Below are 12,382 nucleotides of genomic sequence, written 5' to 3' on the forward strand. Positions count from 1 at the left end.
AATTGAGGTTGCGGCGGCCGTAACACAGAGCAATATCCACTCTGAGATCACAGCTAGAGGACCTACTCCCATCTAGCAAAAAAAAAAAAAAAAGTCTCCTCTTGTAAGCTGTCGACAGTAGTAAGACCAAAATAAAATGGAACTGACAGAAGCTGTTTAGCCGGGACTGTTTTGAAACCTTGTCATATGAATATGCTAGGCACAAAACTGCATCATTAGTACTTATCAAAATCAATACATTTAGAAATGTTCAACACCTATTCAGTGGAAATGCAGTTTTGAAATAGGGTCTTCTTCTCCTGCAGATAGCATCAACCATTTCCTTTTTCAGCAACATCTTATCGAAGAAAGGCAGTTATAAGACAGCTGATGCTAAATTTCTTTGCAGAATATATGTTCCTAAGCACTTGAAGTGAGACAACGTTTGAAAGACATTTTCTTTCTTGGGGGAGATAGTGTAACCCAGGCATTTCAGTTGAACATGTATGATGCAGCAGTTTGGGATAGGGTTTGCCACAAAATTGCGCTCCAGCCTGCCAGGAGTCAAACCCAGCCTCTTCTGATGTGTAGTCAAACGTATTATGCTTTACGCCATTAGTACCGCACAGAGGGGATCCGTTGAAGCTCTGTGGAAGATTTTCACAGTTCCGTGAAGTGGTTTTGAGTAAACAGCAAGGTAAAAAGTTCACTGGTGTGATATGAGTAGCGTGAACATTATGTGGGTACAGCAGAGCGTACTAACCACTCTACGATCATGGCCAGCAGACCTACGTCTCTCTAGTGGGAAAAAAATGTCACTGCTGTACAGTACTGTCATATTGTGCATAAAATATTTGAAATCAATACAGTTCCATGGAAGTGCAGTTTTGGAGTGATGCCTTGATATCCTGGAGGCCTACCCTTACCCTTACCCTTACCTTCACCGTTGCCAATTACCATTTTTCTGTTTCAAGAAGGCCTTTAGAAAGAGACCTTTAGAAAAATATTTTTCTTGTTGAAAGCTGCTCGATGAGGCCAATGGCATACAAATAAAGAGGCAATTTAAAATGGACAGTTATGAAACTATGATCATTGTGTGTTATGTTCTTCAAATTGGACTCTTCATTCAGAAGCCTTTCACTGAAAAGACTGGTCCTTTTATGGTTTTATGCATATTTCCAAACATCAATGTTTTACTTATAAAATTATCACTGAGATGAATGACATTAACATCACATTTCATGATGTACTTTTAGGATATAAAGTTGGTGAAACATTAAATATTGCCTTTTAAAATATTTTAATGGTTTTATTGACCTCACCTAAATACACAACACGTAGCTGTTACATTCGGCAATTTGGGATTAGTGTCAAACATTGCTGTATTTTGATATATGGCAAAGTCTAAAAAATAAACATTCAATGATTTCTTATTCTCAGAACATAAGAAAATATAAAGATGCTGCCTTATATGCATTTAGCTCGTTAGCATTTTTATTTGGGCCCGGCATACCTGCGTGTTTGTATATGCAAAGGTTTTGCATTGAGAAGTACTCATTTGCATCTAATTAACATTTTGTATTGAAATGATTAGCATTGTCATGTTATGTTTGTCGTTAATGACCAGCTCACTTTATTTATGAATTCCTTCATCTGTATCGGACAGAATGAGGGACCACAACCGTGTGTTGAGTTTTTTAGCATCCATTGAATAGTTCACCGGAGAATATGCAGTCTTATGGTTTTTACCACAAGTATAGCGAGCTTAAAAGACAAACGGCCGAAGGTTTCCCCCAGAAGTATTTATCTGGTTCTCTGACTTTGTGGTCTTATGCTTGCTGTATTTTCTTTGACTCCATCCACGCAGGCATTTCAACAATTCGATTGGGCCGGCAAATTGAACAGGAACTTTTTCATATAAAAGATACATTGCTGCCTACTCCTTTACGAGGGTAAATTGTTGACATTTCTGCTGGCGAGAAAAACGACGAATATTTCTTGTTCGGGAATACAATGTTTCGTGTGGGAGGCAGACTGGTTTAGCACAACTATCTCACATGCAGAGATAATAGTTCTTGTTCAGGCTCTTGCCTTCTTGTGTGGCGTTTGCATGTTCTCCGTGTACTCGCGTGGGTTGTGTCCGAGCACTCCGATTTCCTTCCACATTCCAAAAACATGTATGTTAGGTCAAACGTACACTCTAAATTGCCCTTAGGTGGGAATATGAGTGCGAGAGCTTGCTTGTCTTTGTGTTCCCTGCCACTGGCTGGAAGCCAGTTCAGTGTGTACTCTGCCTACTGCTCGAAGATAGCTGGGATAGACTCCAGCACGCCCACGACCCTCGTGAGGATAAGCAGCCAAAATAATGGATGGTTGTTGTATTACGATCTTTTATGTAAAACTCACAAGTATTATTTATTTCTTTCGCTTCGCCTTATAATACTGACAGCATGGTTTAGATCATACAATGAGCGTCATTTTTCATCCCAAACTGCACATTAACATGGCACCAGTGTTTGAGGAAACAAAAATGTTTGGGTTTTTTTCTATTTTATTTTTGAACACCTTTAAATGAAAAATATAATATGTCAGTGACAACAGCTGAAATATCTCGGCAGAGTTCTTTAAATGTAACCTCTATGGAAGGTCAGAAATTGTTTTGGGCTGTTACATACTAGGATTGGGTTGTTCAATGATTTTACAGGGCACTGCTGAGCCATTTTTAAATTGAATTTTTAAACAAGGTGAAAAAATGATCACTCTACCAGTGTGCATAAACTTAACTTTGGAATTTCAATGTTACATTTTGTGGCAAGCAATACAATATTTTGCCTTTATTTTAAAAAGCAAAATGGAGGCTATTCTGCCTCAGGATTGATCTGGCATGTATGTGGTTAACATTTACAACATCTGGAAGTCATGGTCACATGACCAGAGCGAGGTTAAAATAGCGGAACCTGCAGTCTGGAAAACACATACTTGGAAAGGAATTTGGAAATAAAGCATTGCCACCAGCAACATGAAACAAGTCATTTGTTTCCTTCTCAGTCTGTCGCCATGGATCCCAGGTAACTTTCATTTTTTTGCATCAATGTTTTCTGTTTAGTTTTTTGGGTTTAACTTACAAAGAGCTGGAGTGTGGAGCAACCATGAGCAGACAAATAGCTTTGCACCTATCTTTTGGTAACTATTGTGTGTTTTCTGCAAAGAAAAGCAGGCGCTTAAGTTGTTTCTTACAGTATAAATGTGTTTGGTCATATTTCCACTGCTTTGTTAAAAAAAAAAAAAATCTTAAGTTTCTGCAATGTGTTTACCCATTGACAAGTGTATCATTTTAATACACAATTTATGTTTTCTTAAAAACCTGTTTCAATTGTCAATAAAAAAAAGTAAGGAATAGCTAATCCAGTTCTGGCAAAAGATTAAGGGAAGGGGATTCAACAGTATTGTTTCTCAGAGAAGGAAAGTGAAAGTAAAATGGTGGAAGCACTTCCCTTTTCTGTGTCCCACAATGTCTTGCTGTGATTGCTGCCTTACTTGATAAACGTTGAAGTTAAAGCAATAGGATAACACACATTCCTTCTGTCCATCAGGACTTTATGGGCTGAAGACCGAAAACGAGTTTACTGTCCTGGAGGGTAATTCCCTCATCCTCCCATGTCATTATGATCCTCAGTACGTCAGTGATGTGAAGTACTGGTGTCGAGGCAATATGAGGGAATTCTGCACAAGCTTGGCCCGCACAGATGACTCAGTCTCTGACATCCAGTCTGAGAACCAAGTAACTATTTTTGATGACCCGATCCAACAGGTTTTCACAGTGAAAATGAAGAACTTAAAGGAGGAAGATTCTGGCTGGTACATGTGTGGTGTAGAGCTTGGTGGATTTTGGAAACCTGATGTCCGTGCCTTCACTTACATCAAGGTCATCCCAGGTGAGGGGAGGATGTCATTTCACATTAGCATGTTATTTGGCACTATCGTTTTACATAACTAGCGAAAATTCATTTGTTTTCTGCTGCAGGAATATCTGCAGTGAACGATCGTCTGAGTGAGGAAGAGGGACGTAGTGTCACAGTGCAATGTCTTTACAGTCCAAGATACAGGTCTTTACACTCCATTCTGATGTTGTTACTCTTAGTTCTAAAAGAAAAAAAAAGATTTAAATCACATATTTGAATATCTATCTGTCCATCTATCTATCTATCTATCTATCTATCTATCTATCTATCTATCTATCTATCTATCTATCTATCTATCTATCTATCTATCTATCTATCTATCTATCTATCTATCTATCTATCCATCCATCCATCCATCCATCCATCCATCCATCCATCCATCCATCCATCCATCCATCCATCCATCCATCTATCTATCTATCTATCTATCTATCTATCTATCTATCTATCTATCTATCTATCTATCTATCTATCATACATTTTCCATATGTTGTGTATTGAAATGTCTTGTTATTGCAGAGTGCAAGAACATAAATGATCTATTATGCAAATGAAAACATAAAAAGTCCCCTTTTTAGTCTCGTTCTTAAAATGATTTTAGGGTTCCAGTTGAAGCAAAGGATGTTCAAATATTGGCAGATAAGACAGTTTGTAAACTGTAGCTAGCTAGCTAACCTGCTATCTATTTCTTTGGCAATAAAAGTGCGGTAGCTAGCTAGCTAGCTCACAGATGTCAAACTCAAGGCCCAGGGGCGAGATCCAGCCTACATTTTACATGGGCCGCAAAATGCTGATTTGACTTCAAGTTTCTGGCTAAAATACCAAACTTGTTGTCTTCAACTTTTCAAATTTTGGGGGGAGAAATAAAAGCATTTTTAAATTTCCAATCCCTCTTTTGAACTGTTTTTTTCCAGCCTCTCATTTCAAAACTAGGTAAGTGTCTTACAAACACATTTAAAATGTATTTGACTTCACCGTCATACAAGCTTAAATTTATAACTATAGAAACTATAACTACAATGTGTTCCACCATAAAAATGAGTTTCACGCCCCTGACGTACATAGATAGATAGATAGATAGATAGATAGATAGATAGATAGATAGATAGATAGATAGATAGATAGATAGATAGATAGATAGATAGATAGATAGATAGATAGATAGAATTTATATACAGTAGATACCGATTTAACATTTTTTTTGCAACTTCGGTATTATTACAAATGAAAAGAAGATGCAATAAAAAAATGTAAATACCACATGTGCATTAATTCTCTGCTCCTTGACCAACAGAGAGAGCAAGAAGATGTGGTGTAGGAGTGGTGCCTCAAGCTCCTGCCTGGTAACAGGCACCGAGGGAAGCTATGAAGACACATCTGTGGCCATCAATGACGACAAAACTGGGACTTTGACCATAACCATTAAGAAGCTGCAGATGAGGCATATGGGCTGGTACTGGTGTTCTGCCGGACAACAGCAGGCTGCAGTGCATTTGGAGGTCTTACAACGACCATCAACTAGTAAGTTGAGAGCAAATAAAAATCACATAAACATCAAGTACTCAAAAATCCTCTGTATAATATGCCTTCCCCCCCAAGATATATTATTCCATATTACCATAAATGGGTGTTAAAATGAAATAAAATGTTCTGTTATTTTCCAAACTTGAGATGTTTACCGGTACCTTGGCAGTACCTAGGGTACCAGGAAGTTATGACAAGCAGTTATTGCTTGCTAGTTTGGTTTTAGTTTGTAAACAAGTGATAGGACATTGTAGTGCTTGGTGTGGCATCATATCTAAACCTTTTCCTACAGCCTTTTAAACATAACATGCCTGGATTTTCTTAGATCAGCAAGTAGCGTTCACAGTTGAGTATGTAATATGGTGGATTTTTTACCCAAGGTACCTAAAATAGACTTGAAATATGTAAATGCCTTCATTGCCAAATTTGTCTGCATCATCATTTCATTTCATTTTATTTCAACTTAAAACCACCAAGATTGGCTGAAACTGAAAAAAATAAGACGATGACTTTCAATGATCATGTTTTATTGTCTGTTAAGAGATTGTGTTATGGGGGGCATGCGGTTTTGGCATGTGGTAGGAAACCACCACCTGTTCAAGGAGTGTCAATTTAAAACAGTGAAATAAAAGTACAGAGACAGCTTAAAATGTTGGAGCTTCAAATTTATGACTTTGCATTCTTATTTCTGACAGCAGCAGCAGTGACAGTTACATCCTTACCTGCAGCAATTCAGCCTGTTGCAGATGCCCCCAAAGCCATGACAAATGACTGCTGGATGTGTCAAACGTAAGAGACGGAGAAACTGCACTCTCATCCCTTTGGATATCACTGGCAGTAGTGGCACATTTTGCTTCAATTATTGTGAATGTTGTGTTTTCATTTTTAGTTTCATCGTGCAGTCTGTGATGATTTTTGCTTCATTCATGCTGCTTGTGGCCATGGCTATACTAGCAAGGAAGATGTGGAAACATAGTAAGTTATTATTTATCACATACTTAATGACCATAGGAGCACAATTAATGACCTGAAAACTTCTTCCTGCTGATTTCTAGGACAGTTTGCGAAGATAAGACAAACTATTTGGATGAAAGCAAGAAATAAGGTAAGCGCTTTATGAGCAGCGGAGTATATGACTGATTACCTATCAAACACATAAAATCTCATCATTATTCTATGATTATTTCTTTCTCTCCCACCAAGGAGGACTGTGGAATAGCAACCTGTAGAAAAAACCCTGCAGTTTTCCTCAACATTGAACCAACAAATGCCCTGATGTACTAACAAAAACATCTGGAGGTGAGCATGAGGCCAAAAGAAAATAACATAACCTCTATCACAACTTAGTTATGAAAAAATGCAAATTTTTATTGTTATAATATACATTTTGCATTAAACTTCAAACAATTAATCAACTGGGACATTTTTTATCATTATTATTATTATTACTAAACTCAAATGATAGCTTTTCTAAAATTGGGACACAGCGTTTGATTGTATAATGCACACAAAGAACATGCTGTTGGAAATGAATACAATAACAAATAAGTAAAATACTTTGGTTTTGTTGCGAATCTTCGAAAGTGAAAATGGGTTTTTGACTTCTTGTATAATAGTGTGTTATTTACACCTACTGGATACTGAGGTCACACTTTGTTGCAAAAATGCATTTGCCTGAAGATGATAACAGTCTACAATGGAGATGGATAAAGTGAGACAGATTATTTTTTCAGAAGAAGCCGTTACTGTTACAAAAAATATCAATCTATTAATGAAAATGCTATATGAGCCGAGATAACTATTTTTATATACATCATCAAAACATGTAAAACAAACTCATCTTAAACTCTGAAATCACTCTCAACCAAAATATTAGTAGAAACAAACAAAAAAGTTGAGTACCTCCCACTGTATGAACATTTTTCATCAGAATCAATGAGACACAATAATTCCTATACAATTCTCTTTTGAAGGTGCTAATGACACTGCCAAATCAACTAAATGAGAGGGAGGGGGAAAGAGAGAGAGAGAGAGAGAAAGAGAGGGAGAGAGAGAAAGAGTTGCAAATATATGCTGTATTTTTTATTTAGCGTCATCTTTGTACTTGTGCCACAATCTCTTTCAACATGTAACTGTCATTGTAGCATGCATGTAAAGTTGAATTGCTTTTATTTTTAATGTGGAATGTGAGCAAAATGCAGTCCTGCTTCGTTCCTGTTAATAATAAACTTCAGTACACATCCGTTTTGTTGTGTTTTTTTGTTATGTAGTTTTTAGAAAAGAAAAGAAAAAAATCAGTATCAACATCAATTTTACTAACTGGTGCAACACACTATATTATTTAAAAAAATCTGTTAATGCCAAAAAGTTGGTATTAGCTATATTTATTCACAAGAATAAGAAGGAAGAGAAGAGTAAAGTATTTAATAAATCCCTTGTTAAAAATTGCCTAAGAACATTTTTCACAGTGGTACTTTCTTCATAGCTGGGGACTCCCAGCCCCAAACACCGCAAAAACTCTCAAAAAGGTTACTACATGACTAGTATTTGTGGTTGCTACTGCCTGAGCCACTGTTCCCTATAGAGTATGCACAGTGTGTAGGGTGCCATCGTCCCTAGAGGGCCCCAACCCTGCATCAACAAAAATATTTCAGAGCGCACCTTCTGCTTGGGGCAACCGAAGGCGTAGCTGCAGCATTGGTGGTTGCTATGCTGCCGTTTCATAAAAAAATGATGTCATCATTTTAAAAGTGTTCTTCGACCGTCGGAAAGTGCTCCCTAACCTTTTTATCACTACAGACTGATCAACGCTTGGCAGTTTAATTTGGAACATTCTTTCACAATAATATACTGATACAATACAAAATTAATATAAAGTGCACATAGATTTTGAACGCATCATTAAGGCCATGGGATTAATAGGAGCCTTGGGCTTGTTTTTATGCAACAAGTCGGGCCCATCTTGGTGTGATGGAAGACAATCACACCCAAAGTGTGTTGCTTGTATGATTCGTTGTTTTGTTGTTGTTGTGGTCATTGCAGAAGACTTCGCTTCCTACAGATAGAATGTCGGAAATCTCAAACACAGTTTGAATGCATTCAGTCATTCACAATCCGCAACCGTTGTTCATCTACTTGGAGAGCCATGCTAGATTCACCTGGCTAGAAAGTAGCGCTCCAACTCCTTATCGTGATAAATCACTTTGTCAAGTACTACTCCTGTTATTGCCTGTTAAAAGCTGTCTTTTTATTCAAGGTTGTAGGCTCATCTACTGTCTCTTCGCTGGACCTTTGTCCCTTCCCAAACACAGTTTTCAAAGATATCTTACTCATTTTGCTGTACTCTGTGTGTAAAATGTGCGCTTTCAAGTGACCCAACCGAATAGAAGAGAACCTGGTCAATATAAACTTGTTTTTTCGAGTGCGGCCTGGTACCAGTTGATCCACGGACCGGTGCCAGGCATGTGTTTACAAAAGATTTTAAGAAAGATTTTAAGATAGGTACATCAACTACTCAAACCAACTCATCAGTTGGACTCCAAATATTGATTTGTTGTACATTGTGGCACTTATATTCAATCAGTTTTGCAACATGTATTTCAGGTACATGTGCTTGTACTGTAATTCAAGTCATAGTCGTAGCAGTTTTTACATAGAAATATATATTTCTTTTTCTTTGGCCTCTACAGTATGTCTTTGATCCATTTTGAACAATGTCGATTGGCAAAGGGTGATGTATTACATGTGTACAACATAAATGCTGCAGATATTAATGTTTCTAAAATACATTAATAAATACAGATACATCAAACAACCAGTTGAAATAAACAATAAAGCTGATTGGGAAAAGAACAAAAAGACTTTTTTTTTAACATCAACATCACTGTGTGAGATAAAAAAAATAAAATGTGTTGTTTCTTATTGTAACACTCTATGCATGCAATTTATATTATTTATTGACAATTGAGAGAGTTGGTGGCGGAGTGAATAGCACGTCCGCTTTAAAGGGACCCAAGTTCAGATCCACATGGCTCCGGCCTTCCTGGGTGGAGTTTGCATGTTCTCCCCGAGCCCGTGTCGGTTCTCTCCAGGCTTCCTTCCACATTCCAAAAACATGCACGGCAGGTGTATTGGACATACTAAATTGATCTTAGGTGTGATTGAGTGCGTGGATGATTTGTTTGTCTCTGTGTACTCTGCAATTGGCTGACAACCAGTTCAGGGTGTCCCCCGCCTTCTGCCTGAAGCCAGCTGGGATAGGCACAGGCAAGCCTGTGACCCTTGTGAGGACAAGCAGCTCTAGAAAATGGATAGATGAAAGAGTCTGTAAAACATATATCTCTTCAACCAGGAACACCAAAGGATTTGCTTTGCAAGAGTTCAGAGCTTCACTGCATAAAGTGAATAGTCAATTTGAGATGTGTGTGAAGAATTTGACTGCGCCAAGAGCCTCCTGTTCTCATTGTCTGCAGAAAATACACAGCAATAAGAATGGGAACAGGGCAAGATAGAAAGCCTTGGGCAATGCTATTCCACCCTCTGAAGATTGAAACTGCTCTTTTCTCTCTTTACGATGTCAGATACTACACATAAAATAAAAAAATCAATGCACTTTTATGCTTTGTGCTACATTTTTACACATTAATATAAAGCCAAACAAAAACTAAAAAATGAACATCATCAGACTCTCCATCCATCCATCCATCCATCCATCCCAGGGACACAAAGACACACAACCATTCTGGCATTTATTTAAAAAAGGACTAATAAGGCCAAATCTTAACAAATGTCATACACAGCATGATGCAAATTTTTTAAGCCACAATCAGTTTTGTTGTTTTGTATCATAATGGTTGTTTATAAATGCCACTTTGTCCCCCACAAAAAAGTGAAACGTTCTTAGCTAGCATGCAGTTGGTTGATTAATGAAGGATGAAGAACAGACAGGGTGTCCCAATATTATTCTGGGATTTGTACAGTTCCAGAGGTAATAATATTGACTGACTCACATCTTTAAAGAAAAAAAGCACCATCACACAGATGAATCACCAAAATGAATTGAAATATAATTAGGTGTTGAATTGTAATTGTCGCTTTGTGAAGCATTTCCCTGCAAAGCTTTGGGGTCATTGATTTTGCATTCAACCTACTGTGTCCTATCATTTAGTGATATACAAGTCACCATTGACCAGTGCTGCTCTCAGGATGTAATGCTAGTGTTGACAAAATTTGACATTTTTGGAGGCTGACAACAGGATGAAATTGTTGCAAAGCATTTGTTTAAAAAAAGAAAAAATCCAAGAATATAAAATACGATATGCACTTGCGGGTGATGAGCCGCGATTATGCGGGGAGTTAGTTCAGAATATTGTCTGTATGCACAGCTTGTAGCGCAATTGTGTAGTGAAAAAGTAGCATATACTTTAATTGTGCTTGACTATTTGCTCTCGCTGTAGCCTGGTAGATTGTCCATATAGTCGTGAGTATGCAGTCTTGCTCAAGGTCTTGGCCCTGACTTCTATTTTGTGTTTCACAATATTTGAGTATGTAGTGGTGGTCATACTTCACTGGTTGTGGAGGGGGAAAAAAAAAAAAAAAATCTCATTTCAAAACAATGACCTCCGCTATGGGGTGTTTTGTACTAGGAGCAAAAACGTTGCGAGATGCTTGAAGCTTGCAAACAGATGCTGTCAGAAAATCAAGAACACATGAACTGTGAAATTGAATCATAAGAATCAAACAGCAACAAAAAGCAAAACAAAATAAAACAACAACTTTGTTTTAGTGCAGCGACTGAGATGGGACGAATAATGACACTTGTTTGCAATGGTGCTCATGAATTAGGTCGTAAAGGGTTAAAGATGTAGACATTTTGTTAAAAAAAAAAAAAAAACACCTGCAGAGTACTGGTAGATCTTTCCTTCCATTGCCTCCGAGCAAAAAAAAAAAAAACATGTGCTCTGTGAGTAAATACCAGTCCTAGAGGAGAAAGGAAACAGCATACTGTGGGTTGATGGTCACTTTTTCTGTCCATGTAATTCATATATATTTCATTTTACTTTAAAATGACAGTACACTTGATGAATCCTTAAATGCAGTCTTATACAAAGATTTACAGGTACTTCATCAATAACTCTAAAACATGGATTAGGCTTGTTGTATTTGTGGTCCACAGGAAGCAGATCAAATCAAATCATTTTTTAAATATGGCACAAGAAGAGAATGAAAGACTGAGAGGACATAACATATATAAGGTTAATGATAGAGAAAAGAACTTTATAAAATAGACAAAAGAATAAATAGGTGAGTTGATAACATGAACAAGATTTTTCCCAAATAAATAAATACACGAATAAATAGATCGATAAATGAATAAATAAACAAAATAACCCGAATACTTTTAAAATATGAATTCTCTGTGGTCATGATGCCCTCTGGCAGACTGTGGCAGGAATGGTCCATAATTGCTGAATGCAGCCTCTTCAAAAGTTTCTCCTCTAGCTTTGGGAACAATTAAAATGCTGGCGCCAGAGGACCTCAGGGCACACAAGGGTTGACATGATAAAACTATATCCAATAAATATGATGGCCCTAGACCGTTGAGAGACTTTTAATAACTTGTAAAAGATGTGGAGAAGATCTTAAAACTAGTGTCATCACACCCTCTGTCTAGTCTTTTTTGACACACAAGCTGCCAGGTTTTGGAGTAGTAGTAGGTTCAAAATGTCATTAAAAAAAACAAAATCTAAATGTCAGGAATTAAAAAGCATGCTTGATCATCTCTGTGTTAGCTAGAGAGAGACTCTGAAAATATATTTTAAGATGAAAAATCCTAACTTTTATTTGTTTGTGGGATTAAATTACACTCTGATGTTCAAAGAAAAGATGTCCAGATATATAAAAGTGTTTTTCTCTTG

The 12,382-nt window shown here is 37.2% G+C and overlaps 1 protein-coding gene across 3 annotated transcripts; it reads left to right on the forward strand.

Annotated features, from left to right (window-relative positions):
* The first annotated feature begins 2,906 nt into the window (after window positions 1-2,906).
* pigr (polymeric immunoglobulin receptor) lies at window positions 2,907-7,708 on the forward strand. Of its 3 annotated transcripts, none has more exons than XR_015867502.1 (8): window positions 2,907-3,047; window positions 3,573-3,914; window positions 4,004-4,085; window positions 5,236-5,462; window positions 6,161-6,254; window positions 6,355-6,440; window positions 6,513-6,570; window positions 6,669-6,760. XR_015867502.1 is itself a non-coding variant. In XM_088430211.1 (8 exons), exons 1-8 carry the CDS (start codon window positions 2,999-3,001, stop codon window positions 6,747-6,749), a joined length of 1,011 nt encoding a protein of 336 aa, XP_088286337.1. In that variant the 5' UTR covers window positions 2,907-2,998; the 3' UTR covers window positions 6,750-7,708. The 3 variants fall into 3 exon arrangements, 2 of the variants coding, with proteins under 2 accessions (XP_088286337.1, XP_088286338.1); XM_088430211.1 differs by having other exon boundaries at window positions 6,521-6,570; window positions 6,669-7,708; XM_088430212.1 differs by having other exon boundaries at window positions 6,164-6,254; window positions 6,521-6,570; window positions 6,669-7,708.
* The last annotated feature ends 4,674 nt before the right edge of the window (window positions 7,709-12,382 follow it).

The sequence above is a fragment of the Hippichthys cyanospilos genome, chromosome 12 (genome assembly GCF_059441005.1).
Source record: "Hippichthys cyanospilos isolate Australia breed blue-spotted pipefish chromosome 12, RoL_Hcya_1.0, whole genome shotgun sequence".
Classification (NCBI taxonomy): Eukaryota; Metazoa; Chordata; class Actinopteri; order Syngnathiformes; family Syngnathidae; genus Hippichthys; species Hippichthys cyanospilos.